We start from the raw sequence: 20,131 nt of genomic DNA, 5'->3' as shown, positions 1-20,131 counted from the left end.
TAGAGCTAAAATTAGAACTATTCCTCCCTGGTAAACCTTATACCTGATTGAAACGCTCAGTTATGAATATAATTCTGAGTTACTGAATATTAGGGGGGTGCGGTGGCGCAGCGGGTTGAACAGGGTCCTGCTTTCCGGTGGGTCTGGTGTTCGAGTCCCGCTTGGGGTGCCTTGTGACGGACTGGCGTCCCGTCCTGGGTGTGTCTCCTGCCTTGTGCCCTGTGTTGGCAAGTTAGGCTCTGGCTCCCGGCGACCCCCGTATGGGACAAGCGGTTCAGACAGTGTGTGTGTGTTACTGAATATTACTTTGGACAGGCTGTGGTAGAGGAGCCCAGAGTGGCTCATTCACACATGTGCTAGGAGCAGTTGTCGTGAGCTTCTTGTCACTTTCAAACAACAGCTTTCACTTCCCTGGTGATTGACGGAAGCAGATGCTGCGGTGTGTGAGTGTGCCCCACGTGTAAAGGCTATAAAAGCCAACCGCATACTGGTACAGGCCAGGGTGCTCGATCTCGGCAAGACCCTCCCACACAGCACACCACATGATTTTGGTGTCCGGCCAGTACGTTCAGCTGTCCTGTGTATATGAGTACACACAATCTACACATATAGACACAGCCAGGGTTCTCTTTGAATAACTCATGTATCCGTCTCAATCGTCGCTGAATAGCGAAAGTGAGATTGAAATTGAGTTTTTGCTCATGTTTTCCTCAGGAAGCTAAAGCACTAACAACAGATAAATTCTGAGGCAATTGTTTACACTGCTAGGGTTGATGTTTCTGGACAGCAAACTTCATTTCGTAACACAAACCGTGCTACATTTTCCCAGTTTCTAGACAAGTACATCTGTATTTTTGGAGCTTTTTTTCCAGTGGCTTTTACTGACACGACTGGAAAATCTTGAACTGCGCAGCCATGCTTTTCTTAAAGTGACAAACGCCGATGTGCGCAGCGGGTGGACAGAATGACAGAAACGCCACGTGGAAAAGGAGTTTAGCTTTGAAGTAACTAAATCACAACGGTGGTCGCCAGCAGAAGCTCGCAGGGATAGACGGAAGCCTCACAGCAGACTTGCTAAATGCCACAGAAATCTGGGCTCAAAAATTACCAGAGAACTGAATACGCACCTCTGCGACCTTGTCCCAACAAAGACTATTCGTGGCGAGCTTCACCAAGCTGGACTTCATGGCAGGACTGCCATTCAGAAACTGTTTGTATCAAAGGCCAGCGCACAAAGACAGGTATCGTGATGTGTGGAGCACAAAACCTGGACCCCTGAGCAATGGGGAGAAAAGTCACATGGTCTCATGAGTTATCTTTCACCCCTTCTCCTACATCCAGATGGGTTTACTTCGTGGAAAAAACCAAAGGATGCCTTCAACCTTAAAGTTACCAGATGTTAAACAAGCTTAGTGATCTGTAATAGCACAAGAGGCCATGTGGTGGGAGTCATTAGGCTTGATAACGAGTCTGTACGGTTTCACAGCGGCCAAGGAATATGAGGACATTTTAGAGCACCAGGTGCACCCCATGGTGCAAATGCTGCACCCTCATGATGACTGTTAAACAAATATTTAATGAGCACCTGGATGAAGTCAAACTCCATGCTCTGTTCAGTCTCCAGGTCTAAACATTGTTGAATCTTTATGAGAAGTTCTGGAGCATGGAGCTCAAAGCTGATCTCCACCTCCTTCACCCTTTGATGAACTGGAGATTTTTCTCCTTGATGAATGGTGCAATATCCCACTACACACAAAACGTGTATGACAGCATTCTGTGAAGGAATCAAAGCTGTTTTGAAGGAAAAAGTGGCCCTACTCATTAAGTCCTTAATATTAATATATTGTTCAGTGTTTATTTTGTCCACCTCTGTACATATAACTTACAGTATATTGACCTAAAATTAGCCCATGCAGTGATTTTTTTTTTTTTATATACTAGTATGTTGTTGGCATTGTAACATAAGAAGGCTCATTTATTTTCAGAATCTCATTTTATGTTGTGAAGACTAAAAGCTTTTCAGTGGTGAGACAGAAGTGCCCCACACCTGTTGTCTGTTTGAATCCAAGCCTTGTTTATTCTCAGTTCAGGATAACAGTTGCCTGGTAAATTAGATTACTGATATCCCACAGTTAACACCAGACGAGTGATGTTTTACAACACTCTGAAGTTTTTCCATTCTTGGGGTGGTGCGCAGCAAGCATCTTTTCTGTGTTTAAGCAGAACAATGAGATTTTTACCTGAAAAAATGGATTTCTTGTTTCTGTAACAGAAAGCAGTTACCATTTGAACAAAATGTTTGTTTTTTATGAACTGTAGCAAGATATTTTCATAGAGCTGGGTGTACATTCAAAGAAATTGAGAATTCCTTTAAACAAGTAACAAAAATTTGTTATAATTTATTGAAATATTAAGATGGTACAATGATATCAGGCTATGACATAAACGCCAAACCATCTATGTTTTATTTAACTTGTGCTTTGGATCAAACAATGAGAGATGTTCAGATGTCGCTTGTTCCAAAAAGCTGTCAGAATATATTTTAGTTTTAGAAAAGCAATGTATGTTTTGTCAGATATATCACCTTTTTAATAACTGGGGAAGAATAAATGGCAATGTCCTTCAAACTACATTTACATTCAGTAAAATAAGTAACTGATGATATTTTAATTTTATCACAAGGGATGTTAAAAACAATAATCTGGATGTTACGCATGAACCTATTCATTAAATAAAACAATATCATAATACGTACGTTTAATTACAAAGGCTTTGCATCTAAAGGAATACATATTTATGAATAGAAAATAATGTATTTTTTCCAGTACAAATCTTTCAGGAGAGGAATAAAGAAAATACCCCAGAACAGACTGACTTGTAGTTTTTAAGTGTCCTTACCTCTTGTTATTCATAGTACCTTAAAGTCTTTTCTTGTTTGAGAAAATATATGTTATACAATAAAATGAATACAAGGACATGTTCAAATAAATCAAGGCTTAAAATGAAGTGTATTATGCACCAGCCTATTCAAGCAACAAGTCGTAACAAAAGTAAACATGTAGCAATGAGTCTGAAAAGCACCAGCTGACCATTTGGCCAGCCACGTTTGACCAGCTGCCTTCAGTCTAATCCTTACCATGTCTTGTAAGTCTCTTTAAGAATTAACATCCAAGGAGCTGCTTGGATAGTTTGCCCTATATTTCATTAAGGCAACCACATGTAGTTCCATTGATTATTTATTTCAAGCTTCAAACTGTTCTCAAACAAGCCTGTGACTACCTCCCAAAACCTTTGTACTAATGCTGCTCTCATTCATCATAACTTGAATTTTTGACACTTTTGATATAATATGCCCTCTCAATGAATTGTTTTGCTCCTGCTGTTCAGTGTCTTAAAATATAAGATTTGTATCTTCCAGTTCTTGCGTTCCAGGGTGTGAGAATATTCATAACATACATTATCAGTCTGAAATTCAACTTTGATTTGTATCCAAGTAAATAGCTATACGGGTTATTCTGTAGTAGCACAGATTAAAAAACATAAATGAATAATGGTAAAATATTCACACAATTTTGCTGCTGCATTAATGTGTACGAATACTTCAGAAAACACTGATATCATGTAGGAATTAGGAAATTTATATAGAGTGCTGTACATTTTCTTGAGGTCTGTTTTTTTAAACCCAACAGTCATTTAGTGACAAGCAATATGTAATCCAAGTTATGGATTAAATAAAACATTTAACCAGTGCTGTAAACAAAGAAGAAATCTATTACAAGGTAAATTTTGTAACTCTTCCAAAATTTTTTCAAAATAACCCTGGGACATTAGGTGTTAGGAAGCTATAAGGTAAGTATGGAGTTTTCTCCTGTATTTTTTCTATTAACATGGAAGGCTACCACAGGTACTGAAACTTCATGTACAGTTTATGTTTTAAGGGAATACTTTTTACATGAATGCTATTATCAAAAGTTTAGATAGTTTACAGAACCTCTAGCACTGGACAGACTTCACAAGGAATTATAAATATTTCTGTAAACATAGTCAATATTGAGTTTTCAGTGCACACGTGTACGTTTTTCTACATTTCTACATCTAAAAAAATTATCATTAAAATTTCTAAAACAGAATAACACGACAAAGATACATACATCAATATCCACTTACAGTGACTTCTGCTGGAATTGTCTCCACTTTTCTTTTTAAAACACTTCTCCAAACATCTCGCAGATAACTTCACTTTAAATCATCAAAAGGAGTGAAATATAAGTAGTCCTTCTAATAATTATGATACATATTTTAAGGCATCAACTTAGGGGAATCCCTAACATTGGCTAGTAGACTATTCTACTATTTAAGAACCCCTATAAATGAAACTTTTAACAGCCAACATTTGATTTCTTTATTAAAGCTGTTACTAGAAGGACAGCAAGATTGTTTTCTGACCTATAATTACTAATGTATCTTGACAAATCCAGTAGAGTTGAACGCATCACAACCTTGTAAGTAAGCAAAACAGCTTTTGTTTGTCCAAAACTTTACTGGGAGCCAGTGCAGGGAACTCATATAATGAGGTGAAAGTTTTTGGTTTGGTAAATTCCTTGCTGCAATGTTTGTGGTTCTTGAGACTTAAGAGGAGGGCACTGCAAAATTCAAATCTGATGTATATTAATGAAAACAGAGCACAAATTTTTCTGCATCTTGAACAGAAAGAAATCCATTTAATTTGTCAATATTCCTAAAATGCAAGAAATATATACTGTATATATCATATATTATACCATACATATATCATATCATACATATATCAATGATAAAATATTCAGAGTATTAAATGGGGCAACTGACAGCGTAGTGGTTAGTGCCGTAGTGTCCTTGAGTAAGGTGCATATCCCAAATTGTTCCGTAAAATTACCCAGCTCTATAAATGGGTAGATAGCTGTAGGTGGCTTACCGGTGTAAGTCGCTTTGAAGAAAAACATCAGCTAAATTAACAAATGTAAATGTAAATGAAATGTGCCATAAGCGTGGAAATCTACAGATTGTCGCATCAAGAGGTGTAGTTATGGGAAAACCAGACCAACATCCATTTTCCTTGAAGGAAAACTGAAATGTCCTGGTTTAAAAACATTTGCTTTTTCACCAAGACTGCAACTCACAATATTTGAAATTTGCAGGATATAACCATGTTCAGCATAAAATGAATCCACTGTGCTAACTGTACGACTCCTGAGTGTTTGGCGTCAACAGCTCCCAATAAATTTGGATTCTGACAGTTAACAGCTTGGCAATGACAACCTCATCTGGCTGGCAAGGTGCTTTGGAGAAAAGTGTCAGCTAAATGAATAAATGTAAATGATTCCTGTATTACAAAGTTGAAACCCTGTCTAAAGTTAATACTACTGTCTACCTTCCTTTGTACAACCAATGGGACTATGATTTTTCTGAGTTTATGGATAGTCGTCATTCATCCTACTTTGATCTCACAAAGACAGCTTGCTGTGGAACTGTCATGGAATTGTATCTAAGAGCTGACTGCTGTGTCATCAGCATAGTAGTGTAAATTAAATTTGCACACCTGTATGTGTGAGGTGCTGGCAAGCAGAGAACATTCCATATTTAACCAGATACAGTGATGTTAAATAAGGACATATCCTTGCATTTTCCACATCTCATCAGGGAAACTGTGCATTTCTTGGTAGCAGAAAGTTTTACATATATTTTTCTCTCTAACAATAAAATATTAATGTGTTGCAACATTGCTACTTGTATGTTGATATTACAGTATAAACATGAAGTCTATAAAAAAGAGTACTGCTAAAATCCATTAAAAATGAATTTTGCATTAATTGAATTACAGTTTAATTACTTTGCAAATGGAAACAGGACCATAAAGTTTCAAGAAACTAATCAGACTAGACAAGTTATTGTCTTCAATGGACAAGCTCACACTGGTAAATGTTACAGTTTTAACATTTCCCATCTTAAATTATTTTAAATTCATCTTTTGGTGGAATCATAGCTGATAGCCACATCTGTCATATTTTCTTGGAGAGGCTGCTGTGGCAGAGCCTATTCATATTTATCAGCATTAGTCATTTCGATAGTTATCATAATGCACTTGGAATTTGAAATTAAGACCCACGAGAACAACATGATCCATTGAAGGATTCCCTTTATGCCGAAGACCGTTTCCTTGGCAACATGCATATTGGTACCATTGTTCAAATCGATACCTTGCACAGTTGAAGTGTCCAGCCTCAATAAATGTTACATTTAAACAATATTTTGCCACGTGGTAAGACATGTTTCATGAAATGAGTTCACAGCCATTCCTGTTAAACCACTGTAAAATGAATAAACATGAACTAGTTGCTACCAGATTTTTCTTACGTGGACTGTGATGTATTTTAAAAGTTTTTTTTGTCAGTCTTTTACAGTATATGGGATATTCTAATGAAAATATACAGTAAATTGCATTCAGCAGTTTAATACAAAGGGTTGCGTGGTTTAAATAGTATGGTCACCTGCATGTGACATTTTAATTCACTTTAAAGTGCAGTGCATAAAAATAACCTTCACAAATCCCAAAAATAATGGTTCCAGAAGGGAAATCATATGCCGAACAATAAATATGAGCGGAAGTGCTCTGGGTAGGCTTTATCAAAATGATCATAATTTTACTACAAGCTCTTATGTGCTCCATATGTACTGTAAGTGTAACGAACACTTTCATTGTAAAGTATCCGCTGCCTGCACAACAGACAGGCCTGATCTTCTTCAAGTTCTTGCCAGTTGTTAAAAAAAAAAGGCAGCTGTAAATTGTCAGAATTTTAGAATACAAAGCGAACGTTGTCATTTGCCTTGGACAAAGGCGTCAGCGAGCAAATCATTTGTTTATTATCTCCACTTTGGTCTCCATGGTAACAGCACGCCACTTCGTACCGGTTTTATTAGCAGCAGCAGCAGCACCGACGAACACCAGACACGAGCTGGAAACGCCGCGGAGCCACCTGGCTCTGTTGTGTTCGGTCTGTACGTTTTACTGACATCTATCGGCGACACAGGTAAAGACACGTTACATTCGCTGCTTTACAGACAGAAAAGTCATAAAATGTAAAGTGGCGAAAACATTAATTTTTGGAGAGAAAAAAAAAAGGTCTTTCCTAAGAAAATTTGTCCGACCTTTCGTCTCCGGAGGGGAAAGTACTTTAGAATAAGTGAAATTTCTCTACATGTGCGAGCACATATTTAAAAATCCCAAGAAATACATCCTTTTAGTGGTTTGTTTTTGAAGTGTATGTCGTTTTAAAATATGGGAAAGCACGTTCTCAGACTGACTGTACTGATACACCTCTGTTGATTCTCATCCATCTGCATGTTGCTTGGTTGCGTGTGTTGGGGGGCGGGGGAGCTCCCCTTTCCCGTGCACCGGCCTATTACGGTAACGCTGACATCAGTGGGGTTTCTGCGATCGATTGCTTTGGTCTGACGGGCGCACAAACATTCCACGCGCAGCAGAGAGGGAGAGACATGTTAGAGACAGTTAAGACTACAGGAACGGCAGGGAGTTAGGGACTAGCTGTCCCTTTTCGGAATCGCAAAATGGGCTTCGGCGCCCTCCCGAACGAGAGCAAAGGCGTTTTCCCCGAAAGCAGAGTTCGTTAGCCGTACGATGACGCCGCCGATTGGTTTTGTCCCACAGTTATCGGGAGTTTGAGATGTGGGAGATGGTGGTTTCGAAACGAGCGAGGTGCACCCTGTTGTCCAGGACAAGATGGCAGCGGAGCAGGCGAACTGAGCATGGTATGGCTGCGCTATAACTCCATAACATGTTCGGAGAAGTCCTGGATTTTATCAGTTCTTACTCTCTGTGAAGGTAAGTCGGCCGCGTTGGTCTTCTCCCGCACGCAATAAAATACATATCGAAACGTGTCATTTTTAATCAGCGAACGAGGCAGTGCGCAGTTGCCGTTGGGTCGCCTAAAACCAGCTAACAGTAACACCACTACACTTCAGGCCTTTTACTAGGAAACATCTTCGCTTTTTCTGCCTAAACTAGCCGCCTGAGTAAGTTTAAAACAGTGGAAAGGAACGGGAGCGAAGCGCGCGGTGCGCTGGTCTTGCTCGACATTCGATTCGCCGCTGGCGCGCGGACGAAGGAGCTAACGGCTAGTAGCAGAGGCTGCCGCGCGCCGCTGTGGGATACGATTACTACTCCACTGTACTGTGTGTTCTTCCAAGTACCGCACCCTGCTCAACTTCACTCCGAGGCGCTTAACTCACTCATTCACTCACTAACTAGCTAACCAGCTAGTTAGACTAGAGGAGAGCCGACGCTCCGCTCACTTTGCGAACGCTTCTCGTTACGTTAGCCAGCTGGCCTTGGCTTGTGTCATTCTGTACCTCCGCCCATAACGTGCCGTTTTATCTGTGTTGTTTCTCTGGTGACCAGATAAGGTAGGAATAGAACGAAGGTCCAGCTGGCAACAGGAACCGTCGGAATGGATCGTCCGGCAGGGCAAGTGCAAGATCATGATTTATAATATGCACGAACGAAAAGTTGGTCTCGGAACACAATTTAACTGTGGTTTTTTCTTTTTTTTATTTAAAAAAAAAAAAAACTGACAGGGACGGATTTGACTTGTTAGACTTACAGTATCTTCGAGCCTTTTGTTTACTTTGTTTCCTTCCTCTCCATTATGTCGCTAACTTTGCCCTTCGGCTTCATGTCAGGCATTTGACAGATTCTCTGTCCAATTTTATTTTCCACTCACCCGTTTCCCCCCCACATCCCGCAAATTCTCTGCCTTCCTTTTCGATTATGACGACGATTTCACGAAACACACACCAGCCGAGCCAGGCAGGCGACATGTAGTTAAAATGTAAAATGAGTCCTGGTAAGCGCTTGTTGTATTCTTAACTTGTCTGTACAGATTGGTTCTTGTTTACTTTTCTCTCTAAAACTCCACCAGCTGCAGCGGCATCACACCAGTGACAGATCTGTGCAATTAACATTTAAATGTGAAATGACACTAACAGGACACTGCCAGGGCTATCAGCAAAAAATATTTCTCTGTAGAGTAACTCCTGAACATTTATTCTTCTGTGTTGAATTCAAGTTAAGAGATCAAGTCCCTGGAAATGAGCACGATGATGTGGAACAAAATTGGTGCAGTTAATCATTTGTAATGTATGCGGCTGTTTTTAACTTTAAACTTGTCAGCATAGCAATTTTTATTATTTTTTTTTTTGGCTACCGGCCTATTAAATGAGAAGATGTCGCTTGGTTGAATTGAAAAATGAAGGAAAAATAGTTTCAGCAGATCTTAGGAAGGGGGAATCGAACTTTTCCCGTTATTTTTACGCGTCGCTAATTTTTAACAGTGAATGTGAATAACTTTTAGTTAAATGTTTTCTCTAATGAATTGGGTTGTTTTTCATGTCCTATAGGATGAGACAGAAAAGCGTCTTTGGCGTAACGCGATTGAGACACAGTAGCTGAAGTGTGTCCGATGTCCCCTAAGCACATCGCGCACAACCCCCGCCCGACTTCGGTCGGAGCCAACAAATTCCTCCACACGGTTAGCACAAAAAACACATTGGCTGCTACTGTTTCAGAAGAATGAACGAACTTGTTTAGTGATGATGGAAGTCAAATTGGAGTCACATGATAATGTGACTGCCATCTGGGAATGGGGCCCAAAGGCAGGGCCTCTTCTGTTTAATCAGTTTTTAGTTACTGGTTGAAAAGTATATGGCTGAAGCAAAGTATTAGGTGCCTAATTAACTGGTAGGCTCATTTGTCTTGACCCCCTGCACTGTAAAATGAGGTAAACTAATTCCATGCCTGCTCAAAGTCCTGTTATTCATTTAGAAGACATGTTTTTTTTTTTTTCCTTCCCCCCAAGAGACGTATATCTCCAAGAACAATACAAAAAGTGCGTTATGCCAACGGGAGGAGAGATTTGGTTGCAGACCTGATTCTTGAGTAAAATTTTTTTCCACATTCCTCTCTTTAAATAGTTTTTACTGTTCTTGCTTTTTTATATTTGCGTATGTTTGCATAAGTTCTTCTTCTGGTTTCTCACACTAAATATAAACAAATTCCCTTGGAGACAACAGCAGCTACACACACGCATTCCTTTTTTTAGCTTTTATTGTTGAATTCCTACCAGATTTTCTGAATGGAAGGATTTATTGTTAATTTGTCAGTTACACACAACATGGTCTGAGTAACCTCACCGGTTTGTGGTTTGCTACATGCTTGGTCTTTCTGCAGTATCAGTGTATGTAGTTTTTGAGTGACATCCTGGGCAAGAGCAAAAGTATTTATCCACACCATGTGTAAACTGGAACAAATAAAACTGCAATAGTTGCAACAGTACCTCACAATTAATGTAATGAGAGCTTTCAGCAACTTGAACTGCCTCTTTATGTAAAGCCTAACAAAGATCTTTATGTAATCTGTTGTTTGTACCCCCAGTAAATCAGTGAAATACTTAGTTTCTCTGCCCTTGTGATTACATCACCATGACTTCCTTTATTTAATGGGGCTAATTTTGTAAACTTACTTGGAGCAATCCACTCTGAACTGTAGAATTTTGCAGTGTGTCAAATGTGTCAAATATAAATGCTCAGTCAGGGTTTTCCCCCTTTTTGAATTGGTAGCAGTGCTTGTTGACTCTACTTTCTGAAAGTTCAATCAGTTTGTGTCCATGTAATTATAGTGTTTGTCTTAATTTTGCTTGGAGCGATTTAATGAGTCTATCTACGCTTTGTCATGTGGCTTGAAATTTAGTGTGTTCAGAACTGTCTGAGCTCATGCTTTTTTTTGGTCATGTTGTTTTCAGGTGGTATTCACGTGTTTTTGTAGTGCTTCGTTAGTTGAGCGAGGCCTTGTCGTGCGCAGGGCTGCTGACAGCTGCAACTTAAGAGTGACACAGTGTTGAGCCTGTACAGGTGCCTTAGGGCCAGCAGCAGATGGTCACCCTAGTCATCATTGCCTTACAAGTTAACGTGATCTTGGCAGTTAGCTTGCCTGCTGAAACTCGGAATGTCGGCAGTATGTTGAGGCTCGTTCATTAGCGCCGTCTTAAACATCTCTTTGCAAACCGCAAAAGCCAAAGTAAGACCATCGTTGTGAATGATCTTGTGCATTCTACGCATCCTGTCCCTTAGCTTTACAGTGGTGTGTTTTGGGTTCTTCCCAAAGGTCATATTTAAAAATATTGTTGCTGTTTTTGAGTTTAACTGGATACTAGACAAACAAATGTATTATTCATCATATCCCATTTAGTTGTTCAGCTTTCTTCTTTATTTTCCATTTACATTTATTCATTTAGCTGATGCTCCCCCCCCCAAAGGGACTTAATGTTAAGTTACTTATTTACCCATTTATACAGCTGGGTAATTTTACTGGGGCAAGTACTTTGCTCAAGGGTACTACAGCTAGAGGTCGGAATCGAACCTGCAACCTTTGGGTCTAAAGGCAGAAGCTCTAACCACTACACTACTTAAGAGGGGCTGGTAGAATGTTTCTTGAAGAAGTTTTTAACATCAGGATGATAGAACATTCCAGGGAGATGGGAATTTTTCCGAGATATGTCCCGTGAGACACTGAATGATCTTTGCACTGTAATGACGTGCTCTGGAAGCCCCCTTTTATTTAACTCATCTTGAATGGAATAGTAGTATTTTTTTAATGCCTCATGACAAAATATCCTCCTCCCCAGATGAATTTTGAATGTATCACCAAGTTAATAATTTTATGGGTTGTGGAGAAATGGAGAAACACAGCACAAAACCCCTAAACGAGTGTGTTTGTGACTGTAAAATTCCACTGACTTCCTGTGGTTTCCATCCTGTGTTTACCACTGTGGAGCTCTGACATTCTTTGGTGTTCCACCCGCACGTAAACAAATGGAGCCTGATTTTCGAGGACTTGCCAGAGCGAGGAGGGGGAACAGCATCGTTTCTGGGCCAGCAGGGCAGAGGTAGAGGTCCCTGGGGGAGGGCTGTCTCCTGTCTGCATGTCCTTGGTCTCCATCGTACCGGTGCCAGTTCTGTTTTTCAGTTTGGCAAAGTTGTTTTTGTTTTTGGCTCTTGTAAGAAGTTGGTCTCTGAGCATGGCTTCACACAGCCTTGAGTGCCATGACTGTGGAGGCCTTTGATCGCTGGACTGGCGCTCCTAGATCACAGCTGCTGAAACAAGTAACGCTTAAAACACAAAAGCAGTGAGTCAGCTAGCCTAATAGTATAGACAGTCTCATTGAAACCGTGGGATAATTTTGAGCTATTGGCATTGGTTTTGGCTTGCTTTTGGGTTTACTACATTTTAGAGCTTGAGCTGCTGATGCAGCCGACTCCTGTTTGGAAGATATTGTTCTGAAACGATGCTCAGCGAGAAAGCACTTTCACTTCCATGGTTGCTGAGTGAGTGTTGTTTCAAGAACATGTCTCTTTCAGTCCTAAAAAGTACAGTGGACCATGGTGGATATGTTGTGTAGACCATGTGATAAGTTTATCCAGTCTGCCAGATGCAGTTGTCATGGCCAAGCTGTTAACTGTCAGAATCCAAATTTATTGGGAGCTGCCGATGCCAAACACTCAGGAGTTGTACAGTTAGCACAGTGGATTCATTTTATGCTGAACATGGTTATATCCTGGAAATTTCAAATATTGTGAGTTGCAGTCTTGGTGAAAAAGCAAATGTTTTTAAACCAGGACATTTTCTTTCAAGGGAAATTCAGGTTTCTCTGCTGTTTACATAACTTCACATCTTGGTGTGATAACTTGTAGAGTTCCAAGCGTTCGGCACATTTCATTTAGATTTATTCATTTAGCTGATGCAGTTTTGAAAGCGACACATCAATGTTAAGCTACTTGCCCAGCTGTATAAACAGGTAAATAATTGTAATATTACTGGAGCCATTTAAGGGTAAATACCTTGCATCGAATACTGCTGCTAGAGTTGGGATTTCAACCTGTGACGTTTTAGGCAACAGCTCTAATCACTATGCTACCAGCTGCCCCTAGTTTTCCACAGAAAACATGCTGCACTGTTTTCTAATGATTGTGGGGTTAATTTTTACCAGTATGTAGTGTAGCCCACAGTGCAGGCCACTTGAATTCTTTGCCAACATGAGCAATGGCTCCGCTTTGATGTCAGGTAATTAGCACGTTCAAGATCTCTGTCCCATGTGTTTGTATAATTCTTCTTTCGTACATGATTGGACATCTTATGTCTTATTCAACATTTCGTTGTTCACTTAGTTTTTTCTTACTTTTTCAGATAAGTATTTTTTCAGTTATGTGGTTTACAACAAAAGTCATGTGCAATGAAAGAGTGCTCAGTACTCAACTTGGTCCATGTTAAGTCAGATAATGTATATCAGTGCATCAGTTTTTCCATTGCTGAGTAAGATGGTTTTGTTTGAAAATACTAATAATATTTGTAAGTTCATGTCTTGGGCACGCTTTGGGTGCTGAACGAGATGGCTATGATTAAGACACTTTTCACCCTGCCCCTGTCTCTAGTCGAACCGGATGTCACTGAAGCTCCGCAAACAACGAAAAGTGCTTTCCATAACACGAATACGCTATCTTTGTGTCGCCAGATTTGACAACCTTTTACTTGTGTTCAGACAGTATTCCCCCAAAAGTAGTTATTCTTGGCTGCATAGTAAAGTCAGCCCACTCTGTGAACGATGCCAGCCAGCTGGCTTCCTTCAGTGCATTCATTGATCGCTTCTATGCCACTGGTGGACACTTTCATGTTGAGATATAGAATACAGAGGCTGTAACACAGTAGAAGATGAAATGCACACATTAAGAAGCATGGTGTTGTAAAAAGTTCCTCTTTCTAACATTCTATTATACTTCCTTATGTTTGCTTAACATAAAAGTAAATATTTGTATACATTTGTTTGGAATCCATCTGCATAATTTCACTAGCAGGTATTATTTAGAATAACAAGATTTGAAATGAGTAGCAGGTCACTTGCCAAACGTTTAGTGGTTTAGTTTGATTCTGTTTGCCATGTACAAATCAGTTGATGCCTAAGATGGATTTAAGTCAGGTACTGCATTAGTATATTTGAGTATGCAGTCAAAGGATTTAAGTAAGGATTTTAATAAAGGATTTGATATATTGGGAGAAATAGTTCTTTGTAAGTTTTGTGTGCAACTGTATGCCATCTGCTAGTGTAAATAGTATTTCGTTAGTCTGATTTGAGATCCTAAAGTCCTCTTTCAGTATTTTGGTTAAAAAAGGAAGTTCCCTTTTAGCAGATTTCTTAGCTGAGGCTGAAAGGGCTCGTTGCAAACTGAAGCGATATGTGCAGTTGTGACTTGCAGGCCTTATTTGCGTGCTATCAGTCTGACATTTCACACCTTTCCACCAGTCTGGACTTGCGCTGTTCTTGTATGCCTTTCTTCCGGGTAAAACTTATTAAAGTTGTGGAAAAATCCAAAGCTAAATGCTTGGAAGTTGGTGCTGTTTTTTTGTCGATGCTAAAAGCCCAATGCTAATTTGTAACGCTGTTTGTATTGGAAGATGTAACTGCCACTGGATGAACTTTGATACAAGTGACAATAGCTGTGTTTTTCTTCTTTCAGAAGTGTGCTGTTTGCTGTGGTTAGGCACTTGAAACATGTGCTTCTGAGCGCAGTGGGGGAGGGTGTGGGAAACCAGTCGAATAGGGCGTGAGCTTCGGAGTCGGCCGAACAGAGGGGAAGTTTGTGGGCCGCTCGCTGAAGAGCGTGCTCGTACCTCGCTCCCGCTCACTCGCCGCTGCTCCGCGGTGCCAGCAAGGCAGCTGGACGTGGCTGCTTGTCCTTTGGAGGGATGAGAAGGAATGGATAAGTTTATGGCTTGAAGGGCCTACTGCTTTTTCTCCAAGAGAATGCAGGGTTTTGTGTTGGAAGGCCGTCATGGAGGGCAGTGAGTGCATCGAAGGGGTAGGTTGTGTCCGGTTTTTGAACATACTGCTTGCTGTGGGGTGTTGGTACCTGTGACTTGCTGCCTCTAAGAAGTGCGATGGTTTACAGCTTGTAATTATAGAAACGTATGATTTTAAAACTATTTCGGTTTTGGGTGTTCTGTAATACTATTTTGTCCTGCCCTCTCATTTCAGAAGGAAATAGAAGTTGGCAGAAGGAGGATGCCTTTGAGTATTGTTTTAATTTAAAAAAAAAAAAAAAAAAAAAAAACACTGCTTGTATGAGCATTATTTCTGTTTTGAAGCTGAAATGGTAACAGGGCCTTAAGACAGCGGAGTGTCTTCAGTGCTGCGTGTGGGTGAGCTGTCAGCAAGGCACAAGGATAGTCTGTATAAGGCCAGTGTGGCATGGCATGGAGCAGGTAAACTCATCCTGACACTGCAAAGTTACACAACTCGGCTACTTTGGCTCGCGAGGTGGGACATAATGGCCTTCTCTTCTGCCTTTCTTACGTTATTTCCTGGGTCATGTTATATTTACTGCTCCTGCTTCTTTTGAAACAAGGATGTAAATTAGCCAAAAAGCTGTTACGGCAGGTCATTGGAGAAGACTTTACAAAGAAGCATTCCACTATTGCTTGGGATGACGTAGTTTTCCTCCAACTTTCTCTTTGCTGAGTAACATTCATTCGATGCATCAGTTGCCTAGAGACCCGGAAGGTGCTGCTAGGAAACCAGCTGTAAAAGGTCATGCAAACCTTTTTGATGTTGGAAGTTGGTTATTCCCTTCCCAGCTGTGGGTGAGGGGTGCAGTCATTTGTTGAAGCGTGTCGTTTTACATCCACTGGTCACAGTTGGGTAATTTATTAATCCTCATGGAGGTAGCGGTGCTAAGGGCTATAAGAAGTGTCTACAGTGATGTCACCTGCGTGAGGTGCATGCATTGGGGTAGACGCGGTGTGATACCTTGCTGTGGAACTGTGGAATTCATGTCCCTGTCATCACTTCTGCCTTCAGCGCCGTTGTTTTTGAAAGCAGACTACTGCACTTGTTGAGGTTCATGGTGTGTCAACAGAGACATTGCTGAAATGTGTGCTAGCTTGTGCAATCCTGCAAGCAAACCTCACCAAATGAACGAGGACTTAGACAGGAAGAAGAACTTCAGTACTAGTAATTTTTTGTGCATAGTTACAGAAATTGAATATCAGTACTAGGACTGTCTTTTCCATTTGTCCAGTGTGTAAATGAGATATAAAGTTCTTTGCTGGGTTCTCAGGCTTTTTATAGTATGAGATTGTACAAATGCCTGCAAATTTAACCATATGTTCAAAAGTTGGCTAAACAATGTTTCATTTCATCATATCTAAGAGAAATGTTTGATTGACACTGCACATTAATGCAGTCTCTTGGAACACAGCTTCACTAATAGCAATGCATATGCAGCTATTAAACATTTGCATTTACTAAGAGTTGCTTGATGATATGTGTTGTTTGACTGACTTTTTCTGGACAGCTTTAGATACTAGTGTTATATTTTTGGTCATATACTAGGTCATGTGGGCTTCCCAGTTAATCTATGACGTTTTTGTTTTCTGTGTGATGTGGGCAGGGCTGAATTGGCTCTGGCTAAATTCTAGGTTTTACGCAATACTATTAAATGATTAAGTTTTTTTTTGCATCTGTAAGCAGTGTTTTGAGTTGGTTGTTTTGCTTCTGATTATTTACATCTTACCAGGCTTTTATTAACAAAGTGACCCCTTAACTGTTGCACCATAGATGCAGTCACAATTATGTGGTTAATTTTAAGTTTTAGGTACGTTTACATATTTGAATTACTTTATCAGAAGTGTATATTCATTTGTCTAAATTGTATTTATTTAGGAAAATAGTATCTAGAAGAACTAGAACAACTTAATTTTTAATGTAACCTTACAGGCTCCTTTAATAAATAAAATACAAGAAGGTCATTGTTTCTGTGTGAATATACAACACATCACATGCAGCACTCTGGCCGAGGAAAGGATATGTTGCATCAATTGCAGGTGTATGTTTTGATAAGTGCATCCTCTGTGCTTAATGGTGGACTTCCTATTGATTTACATTTCTGTGAGTACTATACTAATTTATAACTTTTTTTCTTTTTACATCTGCAGGTATGGCCTCACAAGTCTTGGTCTACCCACCACATGTTTATCAAACCCAGACAAGTGCCTTTTGTAGTGTGAAGAAACTGAAAGTAGAGCTCAGCAGCTGTGTTTACCATGAGAGAGCCTATCCACGGACCTATTTGAATGGTAGAAACTTCAGCATCGTGCACCCTACCAATATCGTTCCTTCCTTTCAGACAAAAGACTCTGTGGGGGTTAGACCCCACGGTGGGCAGAAGTTTTCATTGCAAGCCTTGAGTGGTGCAAGTGGGGAGCAGGCCCAGGAGGGAGGGGTCCCCTCGCAGGGCAAGGGGAAGCAGCAGGGGGTTGGAGGGCGTTGCAGTGCAGCAGCGTGCACCGGAACCGAAGGCGGAAGAGGTGACGGCAGCCAGGGAAAAAGAGAGGAACAGACGCAGGAGGAGGAAGAAGACAACGAAGAGGAAAACGAAGAAGGTTTGAACTTGACAGAGAGTGCCCAGAGATGTGGGCTAAAGCGTAAGAGCGAGGACTCAGAGAACCGAAGAAGCGCCATGCAGATAGTGGAGGACCTGTCCATGTTGCCTGCCATGTTGCAAACAAATGTGGGGAACCCTGCAGCAGGAGCGGGGCCTAAGCCAGTTGGGGGTGGTGCCGGGGGTGGGGAGGGGGACTATCAGCTGGTCCAGCACGAGGTGCTGTGCTCCATGAAGAACACTTACGAGGTGCTGGACTTCCTGGGCCGGGGCACCTTTGGGCAGGTGGTAAAGTGCTGGAAGCGTGGCACAGGTGAGGTTGTGGCAGTCAAGATCTTGAAGAATCATCCATCGTATGCGCGGCAGGGCCAGATAGAGGTAGGTATACTGGCCCGACTGAGCAACGAGAATGCGGATGAGCACAACCTGGTGAGAGCATACGAGTGCTTCCAGCACCGGAGCCATACCTGCCTCGTTTTTGAGATGCTGGAGCAGAACCTTTATGACTTCCTGAAGCAGAACAAGTTCAGCCCTTTGCCGCTGAAGGTGATCCGGCCCATTCTGCAGCAGGTGGCCACGGCACTGAAGAAACTTAAAAGCCTGGGCCTCATACATGCTGACCTAAAACCGGAGAACATCATGTTGGTGGACCCGGTTCGGCAGCCCTACCGGGTGAAGGTGATCGACTTTGGTTCTGCCAGCCATGTCTCCAAGGCTGTGTGTTCCACCTACTTGCAGTCAAGGTACTACAGGTAAGTGGACCTTATGCCTGTAGGTTTACATGTTCAGCACAGTTTAAAGTGATTCTGAATTCTGGGTATGCTCCCCCCCCCCCCACCAGTGTGATCATAAATATTTAGTTTCTACTTCCATACTCGGGGGCGGCTGAGCCTCTCTGCTCTCCCTACTGCCACCGCGACCCTATTAGGATAAGCGGGAGAGAAAATGGATGGATTCCATACTCTCTTACTGTGGAAACCACACAAGTGGTTGCCAAAATTTGAATTCAGCTCAACAGTACATGTACATTTATTAATTTTGCTGACACTTTTCTTAAAAGCAGCTTGCCATATTTATAAAATGTTTTGTCCACTTTGACCTTTGTAACCTACTACTAAATGGTCTTTTTGAATTATTCCAGTCTGTAATGTTGCCAAACCTGAAAACAAATTAATTGCTAGTTTATGGTATTATTCATGGTTAAACAATGTATTTGCTGATGGTATCAAAATAAAACTGTGTACCAAGCAAAGAGAATTCTGTGAAAAATTGACTTTCTCAAAAGTAAAATTTTGCTGACCGGTGAAAAACCTTAACCATGACTTTTTTTTTTTTTTTTTTTTTGTGCTACTTCCTTGGGGTTTAACCACTCATCCTTTACACTACTTGAGAAAGGAAGCAGCCTTCTGAGAATAGCTTGTCTCACAATTCTTAAATCTCTTGTATTTGCACAAATTTGAATTAGCCGATTCTGGATTGATAGCAGGGAATGGGAGGTTTGACATGATGGGATCATCTGTGGTTCTAACCATGAGATTTGTGTGATCAGAAAATGGACTGGTAAAGTATGTGTCTGTAAGCGTGTGCTTTTCCATATCTTTTCAATGTCGAGGCTTGTTCGTCAGTGTTTTTATTGAATTGCTGATAAAGATGCTTCAGGGGGAATGCCCAGAAGGGACTTTTTAGAGGACCTGAATGATTCTTCTTAATTTTCAGGTAGCAGATACATGTGTTAAAAGCTACTCTGTGCAAAGCTGACTAAGGCCTTTGTAATCATCTGCAGCTTTTCAGTAGGTGCAGAAATAAATGACTGCCAAGCACTGGATAGTCACAACTGAATGTGTTTTGTTGTATAAATGGTCAGCATGGGAGATGTGTTTATAATATGAGTGTCTTTGTTCATGTCAAGCATATTTCTCCAGTGGCAAATGGAAAATTCTTTGATCAAATCCTTGGCTACATCCCATGGCTGCTTGTCTGGCCGTACCTTCATCTGTCTAGTCTTAGTGGCTGAGCTGCAGGGAAGAATGTTAGAAGTAAACAGAGTGAGAATGCAGCTTTCCTTCTCTAGAACATGCTTGCTCTTGGCCTGTGTCTCCAAGGCATTTGTGTCTCACTCCGACTACGTGTGCTCTGCTGTGGCACTAGCTGGCTTGCTTGTTCAGGCCTTCTCTCTGGCAGTTGTGTATGGGGATTCCAGCTGTTCCCGCTTTGCCATCCGTTCTGGTAAATGCTGCAGGCCTTGGCGGGAAGTGGCATTTTTCCCACTTCCTGTGTCTCTTGAGTGCTTAGTTCAGATTTTTTTTGAGCTTCCTGCCTCTAATTAACCAGAGCTTGCTGTAATTAAGGCCTGCCTTCATTCTGTGAAAAACACTCTTTTACTGCTGATGTGGAGTAGCAAGTCTCCTGCTACTTTGGTTAAATCAACTAAATACTGAGCTGTACCAAACCTGTGACCTTCTCTTTTTGAGTTTTTATGTCGCTACCCACACAACCTTTTGGGGTTGGGCTTGTTTTATCTATATAATGGAAAGTGAACTATTAGAGCTCTTGCTTTTTTCATATGGTTGTCAACAACAAAAGTTGGCAC

At 41.0% G+C, this 20,131-nt stretch overlaps 1 protein-coding gene across 5 annotated transcripts in view; it reads left to right on the top strand.

Moving 5' to 3' along the window:
- Window positions 1-7,000: 7,000 nt before the first annotated feature.
- The window catches only part of hipk3a (homeodomain interacting protein kinase 3a), a 45,009-nt gene continuing 31,878 nt past the window's right edge, over window positions 7,001-20,131 (top strand). For 3 of the 5 annotated variants that reach the window (XM_029256153.1, XM_029256156.1, XM_029256152.1), the window contains exons 1-2: window positions 7,518-7,879; window positions 17,096-18,293. In XM_029256153.1, the coding sequence (XP_029111986.1) occupies window positions 7,804-7,879; window positions 17,096-18,293 (1,274 nt within the window). In that variant the 5' untranslated portion in view covers window positions 7,518-7,803. Of the gene's footprint in view, window positions 7,068-7,517; window positions 7,880-8,459; window positions 8,522-17,095; window positions 18,294-20,131 lie in introns of those variants that run through there. The other 2 variants (XM_029256155.1, XM_029256154.1) reach the window with 2 other exon arrangements.

This window comes from Scleropages formosus, chromosome 11, assembly GCF_900964775.1.
Source record: "Scleropages formosus chromosome 11, fSclFor1.1, whole genome shotgun sequence".
Classification (NCBI taxonomy): Eukaryota; Metazoa; Chordata; class Actinopteri; order Osteoglossiformes; family Osteoglossidae; genus Scleropages; species Scleropages formosus.
Note: the sequence above shows the minus strand (reverse complement) of the source record. Positions and strands in the feature narration are given on the sequence as shown.